At 38.9% G+C, this 22177-nt stretch overlaps 1 protein-coding gene across 1 annotated transcript; it reads right to left on the reverse strand.

Annotated features, from left to right (window-relative positions):
• Positions 1-762: 762 nt before the first annotated feature.
• Positions 763-22130, reverse strand: LOC145994296 (protein takeout-like). The gene is made up of 6 exons (XM_083130400.1): positions 22021-22130; positions 17461-17553; positions 11578-11728; positions 7540-7673; positions 3532-3684; positions 763-2249 (listed from the first exon to the last, which is right to left on the reverse strand). The coding sequence occupies exons 1-6, from the start codon at positions 22127-22129 to the stop codon at positions 2098-2100; spliced, it is 792 nt and encodes a 263-aa protein (XP_082986526.1). The 5' UTR covers position 22130; the 3' UTR covers positions 763-2097.
• Positions 22131-22177: the final 47 nt, after the last annotated feature.

The following is a 22177-nucleotide window of genomic DNA, read 5'->3' on the forward strand; positions in this document are numbered from 1 at the left end:
CTCATATGCATGTTTTTGGCTGAACTGATCATACATATGTAACGATGTAATGTATGCATCGTGAAATGTAGAACAGTGCACACAATGAATACGTAGCGTTGTTATGATACATTAAACACGATTACTTTTTTAAACAAAAGAAATACGTGTTGTAAGTAGATGACTGCTTCATGGATTAGAAAGCAATCTGAGAATGAGTAAAATAGTTGTCTATGTAATCTAAATGTGATCAACCTAATGTGAAAATCATAGTTTTCTTATCTTAAGTTTAGCTACAAGGTGTACAACTTTGCTTCCGCCGTTTTCCGACAGGTGGCAACAACAGGAAGTAGCGGTCGAAAGAAGCAGATCGCAGACGTCACGCAGTTAGCTTGGACCTCTGTCAAGATAACCCCATTCAAACATTAGTCGAGTGGTGTGTGCATCGTGAAGTTGTTCGCGATTGAAAATGTCAGTGTACGAGCCAAATTCTCGCCATTTGCGGGAGGTTCTACTTTTTTGTTTCAATATGAAGAAAACTGCGGCTGAGGCTCATCGAATGCTCTCCACTACGTATGGTGAGGACGCTATAAGTGAGAGAACCTGTCGTGAGTGGTTTCAACGCTTCAGGAACGGTGACTTTAACGTCGAAGACCGGCATAGTGGTGGAAGACAAAAAGTTTTCGAAGATGCAGAATTGGAGACATTGCTGAGTGAAGACTCGCGTCAAAATCAAGAAGAATTGGCACGATCATTGGGAGTGACACAGCAAGCCATTTCAAAACGTCTGAAAGCCATGGGTATGATTCAGCATGACAACGCACGACCCTACGTTGCCAAAGTGGTGAAAACGTACTTGGAAACATTAAGATGGGACGTCCTACCCCACCCGCCTTATTCTCCAGACATCGCTCCCTATTATTATCACCTGTTTAGATCAATGGCTCATGAACTGGCTGACCAACACTTCCGATCTGATGAAGAAGTCAAAAAGTGGAACGATTCGTGGATCGCCTCCAAAAATGAACAATTTTTTAGACGCGGCATTCGTACGCTGCCCGAAAGATGGGAGAAAGTAGTGGCCAGCGATGGACAATACTTTGAATAATGCCTGGGTAAGCAATGTTTTTCATTCCAGCCTCATATTTTTGGGGAAAAACGGCGGAAGCAAAGTTGTACACCTTAGTGTATTCGGCTAATGCATATTGAAAAATGAGTTTCAAAACTTTACGGAGTAGGATTCATTAGAACTTGCAACCCCTATTGTATGCAACTGTATACTAGTGCGTTCGTAAAGTGCTCTATTAACGTGAAATAAAATTCGTTATGCAATTACTCACATTCATCCCTAAGAGCTCCACATACTGCATTTTTCAACACTGCCGAAATTAATTTGTTTTTTGTTGAAGGAAACATCATTTTCCTGTTTCTTTAACAGTTATTAGCACACGATTTGTAAAGTGAATTATTTCTTCTCTGCAGTCGCCATTTTAAAGAACTGTGTGAGACACTTCCTGTCTCCTTTCTGAAATAAGGATGCAAAAAATCTATGGAAGTTTCAAGCAGATATCCCGTCCTTAGTATTATAGACAGATAAGTATCGTGTGAGTTCGCTGAAGTTTCATTACCTTAGCTATACAAACTGCACATGAATATATTGTAACCTTCTCTTAAAAATAATCTCCATATATTTTCTGTTTAGAATATTAATGTAACTTGCAACACTGTTCTTTAATTGACTAAATTCTAGTATTGCATAAACATTCCTGTTAGTATGATGATGATGATGATGAATTATTATGTATTTACCCGAATTACTTACATATCAAAGTAATTTTGGTTAGAATGAATATCCGAGGAGATATCATTGTTCAAATACTACCACTGCTGTTCATGATGAGGCACCAACTTAAGAGAAAGTGTGACTTAGAGTGCACTAAATGTTTGAACATGTGGTACAACTATAAACAAAAAATCGAACGAAATTGCAGTCCTTCTTGATCCGTCCCTGAGATTTACTTACCGCGAAATACCAAACTGTTTAATTTACACTCAACTAACTGTTCGATTGCATAGTTGCCAGTTCAACTTTTGAAAAAAACAACACAACTCATTCTTTCAAGGTCTGAAGAGATCATCATATGAAAGAATATCAAACATGTTGGTTCCAATGACGTAAGCAACTTCTGAGAGTATGTCCTCGTAGCTTTTCTTGAATTCATCAAATACTTCCTTCCAGTTTTCATTCATGAAGTTTCTGACGGTATCCCCTGAAAAAATAATAACAAAGCCTAGCAAACACCTTGGCAAATATTTGTTAATATCTTGTTTCTTAAATTTGCTACAGGAGGGCAGCAAATTCTAAAATATCGTACTACAGGAAATAGACAGACAAGAGTTTGCAACGTTAATTACATGGATGACGTTTATTATATATTATTTAATAGAACTATTATATTTTATTGCGATGAAATAATACTTATTACAAGTCTATCAAATACATAAATCTGGAACCGTCGCAGTAGCACAATTTTACAAAAATAATATAATAAGTAAAAAACGTGGATTTTTCATATTCTTATAGGTTCTTTCTACTAGGTCTTACCCGACATCCATGTTTCCAAGACGATTTCATAACAGGCGAGTTGATTAATGGTAATGAACCAGCATAAGTCAGATGGTACGTACCAAGACGAGAACAAGACAATAATTGTTGTCTGGTATTACCGCAGGCGTCCTACATGCTGCCAAGGGAAATAGGGAACCGACCAATCCAGCGCGATGAGAAACACAGCAGCCTGTCGCAATTCTCGTCGCCACCGCTGTTGTCTGATTGGTCCGCTACCCACTTCCCTTGCCAGCATGTAGGCCGCCCGCCGTAAGACTAGACAAGAACTGTAGTTGAAGATTGAGGAAGAGAGAAGTCGATACCAGCCCGAGGCTTTGTGCCCGACACTTTTGGTCTCGATCGAGACTTTGATATGGTATTTGAAATTTTACCTAAACGATATTTTTTTTAGCCTACTCTCTGACATCTTCGGAAATACCAAGCCCATATTTACCTGGTTATTTATAGATATATTTTGTTTATAGCCAAGGGGAAAAAATAGAAAACTTGTTAGCCTTTACGACCTCTGTAAGCTGCAAAAGCTGATACAGTGACACGTTTTGTATGATATTTCTACTGTATATTCGAGACGGAAGTTTAAAAATCGATAGAAGTTCGAGACACTCGATATCCTATCGACAAGTTATGACACCATATGTAAGTTTGTGAGCGTTAAGAAAATCCACAACCACAGCTTAATGAAATTCGCTACAGAGTTTCTAAGTAGAAAAACAGACCAATATATCAAACCATGACAAATTTTGATTTGTCAGAACTCTCATATCTTTCAAATCTTCCTTGCACGTCACAAACACAGACGGAAATTTCGACCATGTAGTGTCTAATCGACTCCTGTTATATACCCATCTTGGTAATTTTTTAACGTTGTATTAAGCATGGTAGTAAAGAGAAATGAACTGTTCTTAATACAGAATCATACTTACCAAGTAGTACATTACCGTCAAACAGGTTAGTGAAGTCCATACTGAGGAAGTCTATTTCTGGAATCTTCAGTTTGACGTCACGCAGCTTGAGGTATTCAATCCCCTCTCTGATTGCAATCTCATGGTCGAAGACAGCGTCTATCCTGCAGTTAGCTGTGCATGAAAATACTTGTCATTATTCAAAATTTTAGTAAGAACACATTAAAGCAATGCGTATAAAGTACACGATCAAAATACTGCAAAAGTCCACCTTTGTGGCGGAGTGGTTGGCACAGGTAGCTACGACACTCCGGAGTACTAATCACAGCCTGGGCGTTCTTTGTAAGTGTCCCTTCATCAATTTTGACATATCATCACTCATCCTCATCATCGAGATTAGCCAAAAGTTCCAGAAAAACAACGTTAAATAACAAAAAATGAAATCAAATAAAAATACTGCAAACAGTTTATATATCTTAATTCTGTTAGGGTTTACGGCGAATCCTATTCAAATATACGTAGATTCCTCGGTGACTTAACGAGTTGAGCGGGCGACTCACGAAATAACCACCTAAGGTTCTGGGTTAAAGTTTCATTGCCGTTTCCTTTGTGAGTGTTGAGCGGACGACTCACGGAATAACTGCCTAAGGTTCTGTGTTAAAGTTTCATTGCCGTTTCCTTTGTGAGTGTCCTGTCATCAATTTCATCTGATTGTCATTGCTTCTCATCGTCGCGTTTAGACAAAAAGTGGTACCGCACCAGTGAACGGGAATTGCTTGAGGAAAAGGACGTTAAGTGTTATGATGTTGATTGTCCCCCCCCCCCCGTCCACACACTGATTCAAAGCAAATTAAACGAGAAAAGGGGGAAATTATATTGCTGTTTCGTTGACTTTGAAAAGGCGTTTGACTCTTATCAATAGGCAAATACTATGGGGGAAGTTATGGGACATGGGGGTGTTCGTTTAGAGTGATCAATACGCTAATGAATATGTACAGAGGGGTCAAATTTTGTGTCAATTGTGGGCAGGGGTGGTGTCTGGGCAGCACGAGAGCACGGTAGGCGTCAAACAGGGTTGCACACTATCGCCTTTACTTTTCATTCTTTTTATTAATGACGTTGCTAGCTACGGGGGAGAAGAAGGTGCCGAAACACCGGATATATTTGGCACACCGATACCAATGCTGCTCTATGCGGATGATCTCGTTTTAAAATCAAACGAAGTAAAGGGGTTACAGCGGGGATTGGACAGACTGAAGCAATATTGCACAACATGGAAGTTGAAGGTAAACACAAGAAAAACTAAAATAATGGTATTTAAGAAAGGTTATGTCTTCGCAGCAAAGGAGCGGTGGGCGTATGCGAACTCTGAGCTTGAAAGGGTCAAACATTTCACATATCTAGGCATCACGCTGAGTATGGCAGAAGAGTGACAAAGCACGTTGAGAGCAGAAAGGGAAAAGCTTGTTATGCACTGGTCAAAGTAGAACGACTACAACGGAAAGTTCCTAGAGTCAATGTGAGATTGCTGGAGCAAATTTATGAAGCACCAGTGAAAGCAATCCTATTTTACGGCGCGGAATTATGTGGAAGGGTAGGGGGGGCGAGTAGCAAATCAAATACAAGCGCGGTTTTTAAATCCACTATTGGGAACCAGCATGAGTGCAAGCACGTGTGGCGTTCTGAGGGCAAACACGGGGAGGATGTCGAAGCGAAGATGAGATTCTTCAAGTACTGGATGAAGCTGGAACAAGGGACTGGAGGCTCACTGAAAGAACGGTGTCTGCGAGTTCAGATTGAGGAAGGGTTCGCAGGCCACTGGACAAGTGGGATTAGAGACGACCTCTACAGAATGGGTCTGGGGGAACTGTGGGAAGATGTGAGGGGCGGGAGGTGCGAAACTGGGATGTTGCAAATTATAAGGGAGAGGTTGGTGGACAGCAGCAGGCAAGACATCATGGCAGAATGTGGGGAGAAGGTAACGCTCGCCGCCGCACAACCGCCAGGGTGTGGGTGGAATGGGGAGGAAACGGTACATTGATTCGTGTACAGAAGTGGATTCGCCTGGTTCCTGCTAGGGGGTGGAGGCAACACAAACTCAAGGGGCCGGACGGTCGTGCCATCTGCACGTTATGCGGCGAAGGGGCGACGAGGACTCGCATCCTGCATGAGTGTGTTTGGTCGGCGCCCCTCAGACAACGCAAATGGGGGGACAGTTCAAGGGACAGCATTGAGCAGACAATCCAGGCTGTATCTAGGGAAGAGATGGGTAATATAACGGATGCAAACATCAAAGCCCTGGGCTCATATTTACATGCAGTTTGGAGGGAGTGTAGAAAAATGCTGCAAGGGGTCAGTGATAGAGAAGCATACTGAACAGTGGATCAGGCATCGGCCGGGCGTGTAGTGCATTGTTGTGAAGGTAGTGAAAATGAACAATCTCAAACGTTAAAAGAGGGCAATATTGCCTTTTATACATGCACACATATATATACGAGTATATATTCATTTCTAATGTTTATCTTTATAAATGTTTCTAAATGTATGATCAATGGGGTGTATGTTTAAGGCGGGGTGTTTATGTAACAATATTGTAGGATACGCACAGCCCAAGAGCTTGTATCAATATCAATAAATATCATACCATATCATAACTGGTTCCTATTTAGTATCTGAGATATTAACCAACCCTTCTATCGTGCGATTAACCATTAAGTCAATTATAATACTCTAAGTACTCAGTTAGCATTCAGGCTGTCTCCTTTTATTCATTTCTTGTGTATTCAGTTTTCTAACGTCTAGTGGTCTGTGATGCTAATTGTACAGGGTGGCCCAAAAAAAGGTAATCGAAACTTATACTACCGTATTGTATTTCGGTTACCTTTTATTGGCTACACTCTATTTTTTTTTCTAATTAGAAATAGCTAAGTTTGAAATTTGCTTATAAGCCCACTTTATGCACAGGTAGTTTAATAAGGACTGAGCCTACCGTTAAAATGGGGGCCGATTCGTACCTCTTGTGTACAAGGCAACGACGTTACCACTAAATAGTGATGTGAAATTATAAGTTTATTTTTGGTAAAACCGACACTTCTTCAAATGAATGTACAGAAGTGGCGGCAATTAGGGGAGCGAGGGGGACAGTTGCCTTCCCCACTTCATGCACCTTGCCTTCCTAGTTTTGGAACCCAATCTCTGCCACTGGTTGTTGTTGATTTTGTTCATTTGCAAATATGTTGTAAATAGATGTGTAATATGTATTATGTAAAGGTACGGGTACTTTTCGGACACTGTGTAGAATAAAAATACAACACTCAAGAGCGAGTTTAAAATCCTTTCCTTTTAATGTCATATATTCATAAGGCCTCCAAGTTAACTAACATAGCCTAACAGACTATATTTTACACTGTACAACATTAGTTTAGTACACATACAATTAATGTACACAGTGTAAAAAAAAAATTAACTCGAATGGTTCGTAAATCGGAACTTGAGAAGTTGTACCTCGTTGCTTAAACCTCCTATACTGTAGCGCCACTATGTGTCCTCGGAAAATATACGAACTACATGCTTCCAAGTGATTCGACACTAGCGCCACTACTCCCACCAAACGGCGAAAGAAACAGTAGGCAAATTGTCCACCACCATTTTCATTCGGTCTGAATTTCACGATATGATGGCAATGAATTAAAATAAAGACGTCAATTAGCAGAGAACAATTCCTGCTTCGAACCAACATAGTTTCATTCATTGAAACAACACAGGATGTAGAATAAAAATTAATGAAAATAGCGGTGGACAATTTGCTTACCATTATCTTTGCCGTTGACAGTCCAAATATGGCCATGAATAAGCACCACGAGAAAGTCGAAAGGCAGACATTATTTGGTTCTTTCTGAACGACGTTTTATGATAGCTATAGCTCTAATATGAACATCTTTACGAAGCTCAATTGGGTATCCAGTTAGTACTTGATTTTAAGCATACTGTTATACTTCTGTACTGGACTTAGACAAAATAAGAACTTACTGATATTAAGTGTCATTATTCCATCTCCGTTGAATGGTAGCAGTAATATTCGGCCAGTAGCTACATACGGACCTTCTATTCTAATGAATGGTGTGGTAGATTTAACATCCAGCCTGTTTCTCTTCAGATCAAACCTGAAATTAAGTGGATAATTTAATCAGTAGCGTACGCAGGATTTCATCAAGGGGGGTGTTATTTCTAAAACTTTTTTCCAAATTCACATTACCATTGTTTTATTATACTTTAATTACATAATAATAATCACAATTAATTAATAATACTTATAATTAATTAATTCGCTAAATTAATACTAATAATACTACTAATACCACTACTACTACTATTAAGTAGTAGAGATCTCCATAAATATAGTATTTATGAAAACATTAGAACAATATCGCTTTCTAGTCATTCGATTTTTATCAAATCCTGGGAGCATTTTTTTGTTTCTTTGTTACGAAATAATTGTCTGGTCAACGAGACATTTCAAGGGTGAAGAAGATCCATAAATACAAGAAAATATATTAAAATAAATTGAAATAATCAAAGTATGGAACTCATCCAAGAAGCTGCGGTGATCTGGTCGGTAGAGCGTCTGACAAGTGACAATCACGCGGGAGATCCGGATTCGATTCCCGAAATTGGTTGGAATTTTTCCGGCTTCGTCCCCGCATAAATGTCCCCGATAATTCACATCTGGATTGTCTCCCTGTTCTTACCAACAAAACATTTTACAATAGTTAAGCTTATTGTCGTTTGAATAATTGTCTAGTCAACAAGGTGAGACATTTTAAAGAGAGACATTCAAACGTGCTGCGGTAAACAATGTAATGGGAAGGCGAATTCCTGACTGTATTTTTGTCCGCCTAGCCTTTGTCTATATATTAGCCTCTTACAACGTACCAATAACTTTATTTAGTTAATTCTCACTGTTCACACACAAAAAAATACATGTTCGTTGAACACTGGCGTACGTAGAGGGGCGGCCGATGGTGTTCCAGCCCCTACCGAAATTTTGAGAAAATCAGAATTTTCAAATAAAAATCCGTTAAGACCTTTAAAAAATCAAAATGTGTACATGCGAAACCTTTTATAAAGTGAATCCCGATTACCATTTTTGTCTTTGAATACAATTTTAATAGACTGAAAAGCTTAAGAAATACGAAACATTTTATTATGCATCCTGCCCTCCAAAACGAAAGCATGTGCTATCCAGAATTTACTATTCCAGCCCCTCCCGAAAAAAAAAATCTGCGTACGGCAGTGTATTGAACATTGTTGCAACTGAGATACAAAACAACTTTTTTTCTCTTTTAAATCATAGTCACCCTAACCTAACCTCATAAACTCGTGTTTATTTTGAAGGCATCACTCTGAAAGACGCGTGTGTTTGGAATGCTGTGCTTTTCTCCATGCTGCATGGAAATAATAATTCAAATTATTATTATTATTAGTAGTAGTAGTAGGAGTAGTAGTAGTAGTAGAAGTAGTAATATTATTGTCCCAGATCTTTGACTAAAAAATTGGCCATTTAATTTTTTTTTCCACAGCATTTTTCATAATATTTCACAAGCTCAAGGGGGGGTTTAAACCCCGTAACCCCCCCCCCTTGCGTACGCCACTGAATTTAATTGTATGGATGTGTGCACATTATAATCTAGCGATGTGAAATTATCAAAACAGGAATAGATGTAGTTAAACACAATATACAGAAATATACTTAAAACAACTGTTCTGTGCTGAAAGCCTAGGTAAATCTTGTAAGTCGGGCTTAGACTTTAATAATCTCAGTAAATGTAATAACATGGCAAAATTCTTAAACATTTAGTAAGTTCAATTTGGGTCGATAGTATTCACATTCCATGTTTATTATAGACTGCAGCATTTCGACCAGGGTTCTTAAAGGTCCAGGAATTTTAAATAAATTGAATTCCGGTCCAGGAGAGAAAATCAGCAAGCGTAAATGGGTTCTGGACCGTAAATAACCTTTTTATCTGTAAAGTATTTCAATTCGGTCCAGGAACATTTTTCCGGATGAATTTAAATACGGTCCAAGAACCCTTTTTCAATGGAACAATACACAACTTGGACCGAAATTAAATTATGCGAGAAAAAGGTTCCAGTCCCGCATCGGAACCCAATAAAACCCTTTAGAATTTATAGGTTCCTGGAACTTTAACAACCCTGATTTCGACAACAGACCACGCATGGGAATTTAAGTTTCTGCTTGTGTTGTGATCCTTGGGTCCTATATGCGCAGTCTCTAGTGGTCTCTGACCCGAAGGAGGAAGGGAGAGAGGGAAAGATGTTTATTTTTAAATTCACCGAGTTGAAAAATCTAAATGAAAATATTTTAATTTATTTTTTACTGATTATTTTCTAAAGTAGTATATGATTATTGTTGGGTTAGTCTCTCTGGGAGATATAAGCATAATACTGTTTTGTAGGTAAAGTTCTGCATTTCCACTTTTATACTTGTTCGATTAATTCCGAAGGGACACTGCCAGACATGTAGTCCCAAAATGTTCACAGAGTATACGCTAAGTTTCTGAAATGTTAAGCAGAGACTATGTTTACATTAAATATATGATATGGGTGGAATCATTCAACTTCTTCAAAAGTACAATGTATATTAATTGATTAAATTGGTGTTTTAAGTCCACTTTATGCACAGGTAGGCTAATCGGGACTGGACCTACAGTTTAAAGTGGAATCCGAACCACCAGGAATCGAACCCGTGTCCCCTTGATTACAAGGCGACGACGCTACCACTGCGTCATTGGAGAGGCCTAATGTATACTCATTGTAGCAGACGGTATACCCTAACGAGTAAGATTAACCAGAGGGTATGCAGGGTATACCCTCCACTACAGACCTTAAAACTGCATTCATTGTCATAGGTTGTGTTAGACGACACAACCCGTGGTAATGAAGGCAGTGGTCTTTCGAAATTAATCGGACAGCAGAAAAGAAAAAGAAGACAAAAAAAATCACCACGCTTAATCACACTACACCATGAGAGATTTGATTTTTTATTTTATTTGTTGTTTTAAGTCCACTTTATGCACAGCAAATCTAATTGGGACTGGACTTACAGTTTAAAGTGGAATCTGAACCACTGTGCCATGTGCTACACCGTGAATGAAAATGATGCAATTGACGTTAAGGAAACATCAACACAATCGTGCTATAATTACAATGCTCGACTCCTTCTAATGACCCCCTAATTACTATTTTTTATCTTTGAACAACTTGTAAAACAAAAGTTAAAAGTTGAAATTACAAAATATTTTATAGTGTATTGTTACAGTATCCTCCTCCTCCACATTTACAATTCCATTCCCTTTCGAAAAAAATGCCGCGCTCTGCTGAAAAACCCACGCTCCACCACTGATCTATAAAGCAATAAAATCTATGTAATTTTAACACATTCTTCTTAGATTGTTATATAGGATCTTTGCTTTTGCCCGCCTTTAACCAAACATATCTCAGCAGAATATCTAGTCATTATCTTCGAACACAATTCAACCCTCTCAAGTGTATTGCCTCAGGGTGATACCATGAACCAGGGTTGTTTAAGGGTCCAGGATCTCATAAATTCTAATGGGTTCTATTGGGTTCCGCTGCAGGAAATGAATCTTTGTCCTCGCACAATTAAAATTCGGTACAAGTTGCGTATCGTTTCATTGAAAAAAAAAAATGGGTTCCAAGACCGTATTTAAGTTCAGTCGGAAGAAAGGTTCCTGGACCGAATTGAAATACTTTACAGATAAAAAGGTTCTTTACGGTCCAGAACCCATTTACGCTTGCTGATTTTCTCTCCTGGACCGGAATTGAATTTATTTAAAATCCTGGACCTTTAGCAACCCTGCCATTAACTTCCCCAGGCGAGTCAAAGCATTCAGTCACCTCTCTGGTGTATGCCACTCTTAATTTCGAATTATCATAGAAAAGAAAGTAAGAAGAGAAATATTATCCTAACAGCAGATAACATGGACGAAGTTCATTTCCACCTTCAGTAAAATCATGTGCATGTACCTGATGCTTGAAATGTTCAATCCAGAGAGTCCGTAGAATGTCAATCTTTTCGCTGTCACCACTATCCCAGCTGTGGCGCTGTGTCCCTGGGTGAAGCTTATGTTGTACACGGGCAATGGATCCAACGGGGGAATGGCGAATTCACGTATTCCTGAAAGATAATAGGCATGTGTCACACTAACATGTATGTAGAGTGGGAGGCACAAGTATTACCAAGCAAATTGTCATCACCATGTTTAATCTATTTGTTTTATGAAATGAAAGATTCAAGAATTGAAACAAAATCCAAACAAGCTGCTGACAACCTCTTCACCAGAATACGTAAAAATCCATTCTTTAAAAACACTTATGCAAGAGAAAAGTCATGAAAATAGTCACGAACAATTTGCCGAGCAATTCTTGTGAATCTCACTGCACTATACAATATGTATTATACGAGTGTGTGTGTGTGTACACACTTACTTACAGTCACAGTCACGCCACAGGTTCCATTTTTCACCACCAGGTTGAAATGTAGCGTTACAATCTCTTTAACAGTAAACAACATCCCGGGAAAAAGCATCGTGCGACCATTGTTCATACTGTCTTACGCTTTCAGAGGATTATTCATGTTGACAGGGCGCATATTGAACACTGCCATACCGACATAAACTCAAATTGGTGGTTGTTACTTCAGTGCCACGTTTGCACCTGGTGGTGAAAATTTGAACTATTTTTTTTCATCAGCATTCGCTTTCACATGGTCTCCATAACCTCCATGCCAAGTTTCAGCACAATCCGTTGCTTCGAACGGCCTCCAGAGGTCTCTCTGAGGCCACCCGTTATAACTCTGTTGACTTTTACACAAGTAGTGCCGGGTTTTGATAACTGGTGGACGGATATTGCAACACTGTAACTTAGATGCGATACCCAATTGTTTTCGGCTCTTGGGATGTTGCAATGCTTACTTTCAGCAAAGCCTTCTAAGCATAGGATACGTAACATCTGCAGCCAGAAACATGTGGTTAACGAACAATGTGGGACGATATCTTTACTGCTGACATATGAAAATGCCATAATAGTATAATTGCATATTGGACAATGAGCGAGGAATTTATCTTGAAGGATCGAGAATCAAAGCATGGTTTGATGAATAGACTTTAATGGGGTTAAGGTGTTGTAGCATCTGCTGATTTAGGTGTTGATGGCCGAAGGGAATTATGGGAAGAGAGAGTGTTGAGAGGTGTGGACTGGACGAAAACGTTGAATGGGGCTAAATCGAAAGGAGCAGCTAGATTGAGAAACTCAGTGTCATAAACACGCCGGGGGGCCCGTGGGGCCCGAGCCCGCCAGATAATTTGTCATGTTATTATTATTATTATTATTATTATTATTATATTTGTTCTTGGGATTCGTGGTGGATTATTGATATCAGAAAATATAAGATTTTTTAAAAGTAAGTATACATCGTTGGTGTACATTGATGTAAGGGAGGATTTATGGGAATTTTTGTGAGCTTATAACTCAAATGTTTCAGACCAACCAGTGTTTTTCAGAAATTAGTGCCGTTGGCTATTTCCGGTTCCTCTGTTACCACACTTATTTTTAATATCGTCACTATACCATACACAGACATACACACACACACAGAGAGAGAGAGAGAGAGAGAGAGAGAGAGAGAGAGAGAGAGAGGAGGGGGTAATGAAACAGATAGGGAAAACAAGCAGAGACATAAGATGCATAAATGGAAGAAGGAGATATACAGAAGGTGAGACGGAAACGAGGACAGTGGAAGAGATGGGAACTAGACAAAGGGTGTGAAGGGGAGTGTTTGGTAAAAATAATGGGATAGAATGAACAAAACAGAGAAAGAAGAAAACAGACAACCATATGCATTGCACACACACACACACACACACACACACACACTTCCCCTCTCTCTCAACACACACACTCAGGGATAAGAGGGATAGCCATAGATAGACAAAGCGAACTTATATTTTCCTTATTCTACGTGGAGTGTTCTACCCACTTAGGATAAATAATGATGAGATGAAATTGTTGACTGGACATTCACAGAAGAACACCCATGCCCACTCCAGGACTCGAACTTGGGACCTCTTGTGACGATATCGTGAGTGCAGCAATCAACGCACTCAACCCACCGAGGTGACAGAAAAAAAGGGGGAGGGAGGGAAGAAGGGAGAGTTATTTACTTACCAATCAATTAAAATTTCAAAGTTGAGGATTCTCCCTTCAATAAAAGACGTTCAAAGCAAATTAGTTAACACCTACGTAAGAAATTTATTCCACTGGACAACTTAACTTATGATCGAATTTTTAGTATGTAAGAATAATTTAATAAGCCTAATTATCTATTCGCTATAATTTAAGAAAATCTTCAAATTATTATGCTAACTTTATTTCTCATTTTATCACTACTAGGAATCGGAACTGCAGTGAGCTAGCTGCATGTTGCGGTGAGTTGCTTCTTATATTTCCATATCTGGTGTGATGTCATCTGATGAACCAATCCCCGTTTACTTCTCTTGATTGACTCACCTACATACTTGCCCTGTTGCAGGGCATGCGAGCGAACAGAAACGTGCGACATTCACATTTCTTCTAAAGGCTAATGAATTAGAACACATGTGACTGGCAGCCTTCTGTAAGGTGACGTGTTCTTCTTCACGTGCAGAGCGAGTTCATTACACAGTCACACACTGGTACACGTGCGTCAGACACGTGAGAAACACACGAGTGCCTCTCATTCAAGTGTGGACGGTCGGTTACCGTTACATAATGTAAACTCGCTCCTTTCTAGCGCATCTAGTGGCGTAAGAGTTGTTAGCGCAGCTCGCTACGACGTTAAGGGTTCCTGGTTCGAATCCCAGTCTGTGCATGGGCGTTCCTTGTGAGTGTCCCTTCATCATTTTCATCACATCATCATTCATCCTGGTGTTCACGATTAGCCAAAAGTGGCAAAAAAAAAAACGAAGTAAAATGAAGCTAATCAATCGTGCAAGCTAGACTTACATAAAGACTTTTCAGCCAAAGATTGGTTTGTATCTGTTGTATTTCACGCCGCTTTTCCTAAACTTTTGTTAATCGCGAAGATAGAGATGAAGGAATAATCACAAACACAATGGAGGGCCTCCCCGATGGCGCAGTGGTATCGTCGTCGCCTTGTAATCAAGGGGTCTCGGGTTCGATTCCCGCTGGAGGTACATAGTGGTTCGGATCCCACTTTAAACTGTAGGTCCAGTCCCAATTAGCCTTACTGTGAATAAAGTGGACTTAAAACACCAATTCAACCAACCAACAAACACAATGGACAGGACACAAACTCCCACAGAGGATTATCCTGAATTGTTTATGTTGTTGCTTTAGTGATAATGAGAGATTTATATGAAAATATACCTTATTGTCTGCCTGTTGAAAGTTACACAAAACTTTATTATAATTATAATTAATAATGAAACAGCTAATGAACCCCTACGGATTCAGATAATAATTAGTTCACTATATTCGAAGTCACTGAAACCGAAATATCTTCCGTTAAGCTGCATTGAGGTTAGTAGCGAACTTCTACAACTTTAAACTTAACCGACGGCATTGTGTTCCTCGCCTCCTCGAACACGTGTTTTGTCATCGCCATGCCCCTCTCCCCCCCTTCCCACTGATCGCACTCACGGCCTCACCCAGATCCATTTCAGTCGCTCAACCTGCTACCAAAACTAAGAAGAAACCCATTTCCTCAAGGCTCCAAGTCAATGTTACAAGGTTTTGTTTCGACGTACTGTACCAAACATTTGATGCTCACAAAAAATGTTCATGGACATTGTTTTTTAATGTTCATTAAACCCGAAGTTGATAGTTCACTGTGAACGATATTTGGGTCGGGATTAGTGATTTAGCTTCAATTGAAACCGAATGTTCACTACAACTGTGTTCACCACATCCGGAATTGACTGTATTCGATAGGTACAAAACTAATATAATTAGTGTAAATAAACTACAGTAAAACCTCGTTAATTCGGACCCAATAAGCCGGACTTCGCTTAATCCGGACAGGCAAAAGGGGAAAAAAATGCAAGGTTTTAAATGTGGCTAGAAGTCAAGAAGAGAACTTCCCAAAGAAAATGCAGTCAACGATTGATGAAATTCTGTTTCCCGCAGACTTTGTACTGTACTGTATAGTGTATTTAGGCCTATGCCCTTTAAATACACCATAATAAATGTGTTTTGTTGCTATAAACGGAATTTTAATGCACTTTCTACTGTTCTCTTAGGTTATTTCAGTTAATCCGGACTTTCGTTAAACCGGTCAACATATCCCCCCCCCAAATAATCCGGATTAACGAGGTTTTAATGTACTTCCAATAAGTATTATTATATATTGCGAACATAAAATGTGTTTCTTTGACTATAATGCCAGAGACAAAATATCAGCTACCCACAAAGTTGTGTAATACGTTGTAAGCAGTGGCGTGCGGTGACATTTTCCGTTGGGGTAGCAGAACCCCAAAAATTAAGAAAACCAAGAATTCATTGTTTTTACTTGGTACGTTATAATGAAAAAATAGCACTCTATCTCATACTGTTTCCATAACGTCTAAGTGAAAGATGAATGTCCTGGCGCAGTTGTTCATTTTTTCGAATTTCAGATGGTCTGTTGTCAAACGTATGTAATGCAACAGACGATCGCGGATGATTGAAACAATTTTCAAGAATTTCACACATTGCAATATTCACAACTTCACTTAGGCATAACTTTTCACCTCGCAAAGCGATTGAAAAAGTGTGACCGCGTCCAGCGAGTTTTACCAACTCTATTTGGCAGATGTGTCCATGGACATGTGAGCTGTCTTAATAGACCGAACGCTCGGAAACGTTTATCTTCACATAGAATATATCATCCGTATGTCAGCAATCATATTTTTGTGTTTCTCCTGTGTTTCTAAACTTTATAGTTTATTTATGAATATAAATTTTAACTAGCTTGGTGGATATGCTATATTGCTGACAGTATACAGTACACTTGGACACTTAATCGTGCAGTTCGCAACACTGAGGACATCAGCAGGCTGACCGATGGCACTCTCTGCTTTGTTCCAGCCCTTACGGGTTGGAAAACAAGCTTTGTCTCCACACAACGTCCCCTCCCATTGGATCCTTGAAGGTCGCCGGGGTATTTTTCGGGTTTCTGATGGCATTGCTAGGGTGGTGATACTACGCAGATGTTTTGTAAACAGGCCGCGAGAGGGTGTTGATGGCCCCACATCGGAAAAGGACGAACCTTGGACGCTTGCAGGTTGATATTCTGTTGAGGCAACCCGGAAGAAAAAATGAGAAACCAAAAGTTAAAGAATTAATTTGTAACAGGTATGCTGTGTGCCACCACTGCTGGCCTTGCTGTACCGCAGTGCACGCGTATTATTGTAAGTCATCACTGATATCTTTAATTTTGATTCAGTCTGACAACTTAACACATAACCAGTTGCATAGTCTTTATATAATCAGTTAAGACAGACACAAGCGAAAAGCACGTCGGTATGTCGTGGAAGAAGAAATAAGAAAATTAATTTCAGTAGCCTACAAAACGATTTTTTTTCCAGCTTATTACAGACCAAGCAAGATGATTATGTATGTCTCATAGAAAAGCATTAGGACACTTGATTAAGAAGAAACCTTCAGCATGGTCTGCGATCCTAAATTTCAACAGCGCATGTGCGTCGTTCCTCATCTGCGCATTAAACCTGCGCGGAAGTCAATAAGAGCTTCATGTACGGTTAGATTGCTTTCAATTAAGTACATGTACAGTGAAGTTGACTTTTTATCAAATCTTGGACACATTTTCCTCTGGTTTTCAATTTCACCCAATGTAAAGATTGGAAAACTTACCTTTCATTAAATAGGGAACAAGATCAGTGGCGGATTTCTTGATGCATTCATTCAATTTTGGATCTACTTTCTTGCAGAATTTCATGTAGCTTGCTGGAAAGAATAAAACAAAATGAATAATATTTGAACTGTATTTTTTACATTTATATATTGCATTAATATGCAAACAAAATTAAATGTTTGCTATTGTAGCATTGTGCGAAAATATTTGAATTTTATTCCAAAATGTAGAAAAACAAAGTCTAAAACATACATAGACAGCTACACAAATTATTTCATATACCAGTATAGTTAGATGGGTATAAGGTGTGTCCCTTTCTGTAAACGCCCAAATATAAGTCACTCTTCGCCGGCCTCTGTGGCGGAGTGGTCAGCACTGCGTCTACGACGCCAGAGGTCCCGGGTTCGAATCCAAGCCTAGGCAGGGGTGTTCTTTCTGAGTGTCCCTTCATCAATTTCATCATGTCATCACTCATCCTCATCTTCGCGATTAGCCAAAATTGGAAGAAATGAGAAATATAATAAAACAAATCGATCAATCAGATTAGATATTCAAGAATTCTTATATAATGTAAATATACATTACTACAGGATTCTCATATGTAAATGCGAGAGTTGAATACACTGAAAATGTTTAAGCGAATGTACAATAGCGATAGAAATCGGATAGAATATTGCATTCTGGCCTTCGCGATGACATAGTGGTAGAGTCACTCCCTTGTAATCAAAGGGTCTGGGGCTGGATACCCTGTGGAAGCACCGTACCGTAGGTTAGGCCAAGTTCTACCTAACATTTTCACTCCGTTTCAAATATTCTCCTGTTTTTATGTTTTGTATCATTTCAAAGTTTCTTTCCTTTCATGGTAACCTCTTTTTCCTGATAGCTAGGGCTGTGTCTTCCAAAGCCCACTAAAATCTGGGTATGACCCACCAGAAAGAAATTCTATGATGCTTGCTCGGTCGGTCAGTGTTGCAACAATCTGAATGCATAATGTCCCTTTGCAAGTGTCAAAAGTTCACTTTTTCGCCCCAATTTTCGCCTAAAACTAAACAAATCATATGTCCTACTAATATTAACTAAAACCTAACATAATATTGTACTGATAGTGACTCTGATGTCTTTAAATTTCCCTGAAATTTTGATATTTACACTGAATATCTGTATTTATCAAGTTGTGTGTCCGTTAGAGTCGACATTACATAATGTTGTCTACACGTTTCACGAAGACAACAAATGACACAAAATAATATAAATTAGTTTCGTCTTAAAACACTGACATTTTTCCAAACTTGGCTTGTACAGTGAACGAAAGTGAGAAAATTATCATTCTTGTAAAGTTTCATTTTTCATTTGTTAATTGAAATATCCGTTGTAGCAGAGGTACCTGTGTCATTAACATTCTGAAAGCAGGTTCCCGAGTTCCAGCGTCTGAACTTTCCACTTTGTCAGTTTCCCTTTCACACATCCCCTGGAGCTTGTTTCAAACCATTAGTTACAGCCACATTATGCAATTGAGGTCCCAAGGTCCTTCACGACCTTGACAGCCAAATTTTCTTGGACAATTTTTATACATCTATACTTATCTTGCGATGTGGCCTTTTCTATGCTGTGAAAATAAGAGCTAGGTGGAACCGTACTCTATGATCTTATGCATCTCATTAAGGTCATTTAAAATCGAATCAGTTTTCCAATTACCTTTCATCGTCCTACTTTTAAGATGATGCTTTTTGTTCTTACATAAGTCTTGCTCCGAATTCAGTGCCACTACACAAATGTCAAGGCCAGTGGGAAAAAAATGTTCGATCTGGGTTTGCGACGCGATTTGCTGCGTGAGAGAAATGGTTTGAAATTGTCTTCAAATCGTACTGTTAAACAACTGGCATCCATTCACTGAAAATGAAGATCCTCTCCCCTACAGACAGATCAAGCAAGTTTCATATATAGCCCATGCCCTTGGTGTTACGTACATTAAGACAGCCAGTGTATAGTCTACATTTAACTTTTTTTTAGTGTAACAAATTCTATCTTTGTACTTGCATTAGCATCAGAGATACGGTGTAAGTCATATGATACTGATTCTGACGAGCAAACAAATGACTCTACCGAGATCATTTTCGTCTCATCGAGCTGTTATTTGACGTGCTTCAACCAGGTTTTGCGTTTATAGCAGTTCCTGAGATACTTATGACGACAATACCGACTATGCTTACTGAGTGCTGATTTGCTGGATGGGATTATATTCAAGGACAAAGCATATCGCAAGTTCCAAAAGGAATCAAAGATAAGGGACTGAAAGATGTGATGAAGGGAACATGGACAAGGAAACTTTGGGAATGATGAAGGGTTGTAGAAGAGGGCAAAGAACAGGGGAATTCTGGGGGAGTTCTATGGAAGATACAGACCAATCAGGAAGAAACTAAAACAAGAAGAGTTTTTAGTTAGTATTGCAAAGGGAAATGATAGGAAGAAAAACAGTTACAGTAGGCCTGTACCCAGGATTTTTTTTGAGGGAGGGGGAAACCCGAAACCTTGGTTTTATATATATATATAATTGTTATGAAATATATGTCAATTATTAATTAATTAATTAATATATATTTCTATTTATAAACATATATACACAAATTAATTTTCTACATTTATAAACTAGCAAATTAATTCCTATAACAACTGGTTCAAAATGTCAAGAAATTAGAAAATAGGTGAAATGTTTTTAATAAGTGTTAGATATTATTTAATTATTGCATTTTATGAAGTGTGTGTTATTGTTCACATCTGCAAAATCGATTGCATTTAAAGATAACTAGGTTTTAGGGACATAAATGAGAAATTTTTAAGAAGACATTAGTTTCCTATTAAATTAACATGTAAGTGCTATGTTTTATTCCCGACGAAAGGAGATGAGAAATGGAGGAGAAATGACAGGTCCGTCTAATTGCTATGTTCCAGGGGCCTAGGGTGACAATGACAACCACCCTCGCAGCTACGGCTCCATTTCTTACTAGTCCAATTTGATATAAATTTAAAATCTTATCTATGACTGTAGAAGTACGTTTTTACCCCATGCTGTTACCGGCCCCAGAGAGAGAGAGAGAGAGAGAGAGAGAGAGACACAGACAGACAGAACAAGAGATGTATGCAATATTCACACACAGGCTGACATCATTCTTTGTTATTCCTTCTATGTAACTGTTTATGATGTTTTGTTAGTAAAGTATGTTTGAAGTCCAAACTAATTGCTTATCTTTGTTGTTACGTATAACACAAACCCTTACCCCCGGAAAATTTTAAGGGGGGAAACATTTTAATAGAACAAGATTGTTGGTGGGATGGTGGAAGATCCACCTTCCGCCACGGGAATTCGTACTCTAGATGTGACCACCAACGCTATGAAATTATCCTTATAATGAAGAACATGTCTGAATGTGAATTAACCACAAAATACGACATTTTCTCATCAAGACTGCACTTCGAAAAAAGAAAAAAACCGGTAGTAAATATGGTGAATCGTCCCGACCAAATTGGAACAGTTAGTAGCTTCGCATGAATGGTTATAAAACTAAAATTACTAAATATAGTAGACTGCAGACTTCTGGAGTCTGCCTCTCTCCAGAGATAACCCATTCATTTATACATGAAGAAAATTAAAATTCTTACTAAATCTTAAAAATTATCCATGTTATTTTTGTAGGTTTGCATCAAAATATTTCATGGCTCGAGGGGGGGGGTCATGGCCTCCCTTGCCCCCCCCCCACTCTAGGTACGGGCCTGTCTTACGGGGTCTTTTTTAAAGATACGTTGGGGGAGCCAGATAAGTATATTGGACGAAATAAAGAAAGGGAACAGAGAAGGACAAAGAAGAAAAGCCGATTCAGTAAGTATTGTGGAAGATACAAAGCAAGGAAAAGTAAATAACAAATATAGAGAGACATTTCATAATGCATTGCGAGAGAAATAATGAAAATGGAAGGAAATAACATAGATAAAAGTTCACTTCAGAAACTATTGTGGAAGAAACAAGGAAATGGGGAAAGAAACAAAGAAAGTGGAAGAAGGGAATGGAGATAGGGAGATACGTCAGAAAGTATTGTGGAAGAAACAAACAAAGGAAAGGAATGAACAAAGATAAGGAGACACAACAGAATTTATTGGAAAAGAAAATGAGAACGTGGAAGAGAAAAACAAAGATAGGGAAATACTTCAGAGAATCAAATATAAGGATGCACTTCAGAACGTACTGTGGAAGAAACAAAGAAAAGAACAAAGCTAGAGATACACTTTAGAACGTACTGTGGACGAAACAAAGAAAAGGAAGAAAAGAACAAAGATAAGGAGACACTTCAGAACGTATTGTGGAAGAATCGAAGAAAAGGGAAGAAAATGACAAAGATAAAGCGACTCTTCAGAACATATTGTGGAAGAAACAAAGAAAGGGAAAAGACAACAAAGACAAGAAGACTATTTGAAATGTACTGTAAAAGAAGCTGGTGCAGGCTGTTCGGAAAAAGGAATGGGCATCCCCACAACAACACAACTAGACAAGTTCACAGAATACTCACGTGCTTTTCCAGACGATCCTGGCTGTATCCAGACGCACATGACGGCCAGAGCAGTCGCCAGACGGTACATCTTGACAAGCTGCCTGGAAACCGATCGTGTAGGAAGCATGTTGTTGGTATGGAGTTTATTTCCGACGGGTTCTGTTCTTATAAAGGA

Source organism: Lepisma saccharinum, chromosome 10 (genome assembly GCF_977018435.1).
Source record: "Lepisma saccharinum chromosome 10, izLepSacc3.1, whole genome shotgun sequence".
NCBI classification, from domain to species: domain Eukaryota; kingdom Metazoa; phylum Arthropoda; class Insecta; order Zygentoma; family Lepismatidae; genus Lepisma; species Lepisma saccharinum.